Source organism: Austrofundulus limnaeus, unplaced genomic scaffold (genome assembly GCF_001266775.1).
Source record: "Austrofundulus limnaeus strain Quisiro unplaced genomic scaffold, Austrofundulus_limnaeus-1.0 Scaffold1307, whole genome shotgun sequence".
Taxonomy (NCBI): Eukaryota; Metazoa; Chordata; class Actinopteri; order Cyprinodontiformes; family Rivulidae; genus Austrofundulus; species Austrofundulus limnaeus.
In genome coordinates this window covers 48968-51266 of record NW_013953709.1, presented here as the reverse complement: position 1 = coordinate 51266, position 2299 = coordinate 48968, and the positions used below count along the sequence as shown (strand labels likewise).

Genomic DNA, 2299 nt, shown 5'->3' with positions numbered 1-2299 from the left:
TCAAATATTTAGGTCCCTAATTCTAAAGCACTAAGTCAAATATTTAGGTCCCTAATTCTAAAGCACTAACACATTGAAAGATTTAGCAAAAGCTAATTCTAAAGCACTAAAATAACCCAATTGACACATGAAACATTCTTTAGTCAACATGAGACAATATTTACTGTGTGCAGACTGTTGTCACTTAGTGCCCTTGATTGGCCAAATGGGAGTCACCTGCAGGCCACATTTGGCCCGCAGGCCTTGTGTTTGACATGTGAATTTGTAGATAAATAAGTGACACACACATGAACAAAATGTGACAGCTTTCACCCTCAACTGTGAACAATAATGTTGATCAATAACGTTTAAAGGCCTCAGTTAGTGCTTCTAAATTTAGCCCATAAATTTAGCAAGTGCTAATCCACTAACGAATTTAAAAAATAGCAAAAGCCCTAAAGCACTAATCAAGAAATTAGTTCCCCTATTAGCACTTTAGTGCTCTAGGGGAACTGTACCCACCACTGGTGTCTACAATATGTCTCCACCATTGGTAAAACAAACTATTGATCATCAGGCTTCAACATATTAAAATAGCAAAAAGCGAGGGTCTGAATCCACTCTGTGGGGAAATAAATCCACCAGCCATTCAAAACTTCAAAACATTATTAGGGTGTAGATGAGATCCTAAACTTAATTCAAGCAAAAGAAGCTCTCGAGTTGATTACTGGTCATTTGACCAATWAAATGTTCTTACTCCTAAATAGATATTTTCTGAGTTTGAATATTTGACTTTCTTATTTCTGTGGTTCCKGTTCTGTTCACAAAATAAATAAGCTTGTTTGCAGGCTCCAGCTTTGTCTCATTCTGTTTTGTAACCCAATTCCTAATCAAACATTTGTTTGTTTGTTTGTTTGTTTTCCCTCAGATGATTTTGAATCCAAGTTCAACTTCCATCCTGTTGAAGACCTTCCACCTCCAGAGGATTACAGGCCATTTAACAAGGTCTACCCCAGCAGAACCGAAAAGAGTAAGGAAAAATAACTACAGTTTGTCTTTTTAAATAAGCATCTGAGGTTAAAATCTGTGCTTTTAAGGGAAAAAAAAACTGTAAAATAGTTTGAAATGTTGCTACATCCATAAACACAGACACTTTAAAACAGCGTCGTATATATATTTGTTGGTACCTTTCATGATAATAAAACAACACAACTGATGTGACAGTAGCCAAAAAACATCCAGTTTTGTACTTTCAGGTCCAGATAAATGTGTGTTCCTGTCTAGAAGCATTTTGGAGAATTACTGTTTRTTTTTTGTGTTTTTCTGCTGACAGTGGAGCCTACAGGTTGCTCTTCCATCATTATGATTGAAAATGTGACAGAAAGGGACACACTTTGGTCTCGGAGTTCAGCTTGATTGGTTTTGGATAATATTCTTGGTTAATTTGTTTCTATTCGCATTATATGTTGATKGACTKGRGTTGCATTTCCTCTTGTGTCCACATCAAAGGAAGTGGGCTGCAGTCCTATGGAGTTTAAATTTTTCTATGATTTTATTAGCTGTGGTCAGAGGAACACAAAGCTTCTTGGAAGCCTTTATGTTTAACATGAATATGTATAATCTTCTCTGTGAGCTGCTCAGACCGCTCTCTGCTGCTCAGTGTGGAGCACACAATGACACCAAACTACCCAGCAGTTGGTTGTTCTCTTGAAACAGGCCAAATGACTGATGAAAAAGCTCCTGTCTTACTTATTCAGGTCAGACACTTAGTTGGAAACATGACTAAAAAGATTAATATRTGCACCAACAAATTTGTGTGTACTATTTTAGCATAACATTGTAAAAAAAATGTTGTTTACTGTATCCCACTGAAGGTATACAGTTTTACATTTGACCAAGCTCAGAATGCAGCAGGGTTATTAGTCAACTAAAACTAACTAAATAAGAAAAACTGAAATTGAAAAAACATTTTAGTTAACTAAAATAAACTGTAATAAAATTAAAAAAAGATAACTAACTGAAACTGTATAATCCTTTTACAAAACTAACTAAAACTAACTGAAATTATAGATGGAATATCCTTAGTTTTAGTGTTTGCCAGTTTATTTTAAGCCATGTCCAAAGTCAAGCCAAAGTCCTTTGTTGGCAAAATTGAGTTATGTGATTATTTTAGGATGATGTTTTCACTGGTAACCAAACAGATGCTGGTTAATGAACTCACAAGAACACCTCAAATGGGAGGATGCCTCAGCAAATATGTTTATTCAAACTGTAAAAACACTAATAATAGAAAAATATTTCTATTATTAGTGTTTTTACA

The 2299-nt window shown here is 35.0% G+C and overlaps 1 protein-coding gene across 1 annotated transcript in view; it reads left to right on the top strand.

Annotated features, from left to right (window-relative positions):
- The window catches only part of LOC106534926 (WAS/WASL-interacting protein family member 2), a gene marked incomplete in the record, with an annotated part of 39117 nt that overhangs the window by 31847 nt on the left and 4971 nt on the right, over positions 1 to 2299 (top strand). Inside the window, 1 exon segment of the mRNA XM_014031728.1 lies at positions 908 to 1009. Within this exon segment, the coding sequence (XP_013887182.1) occupies positions 908 to 1009 (102 nt within the window).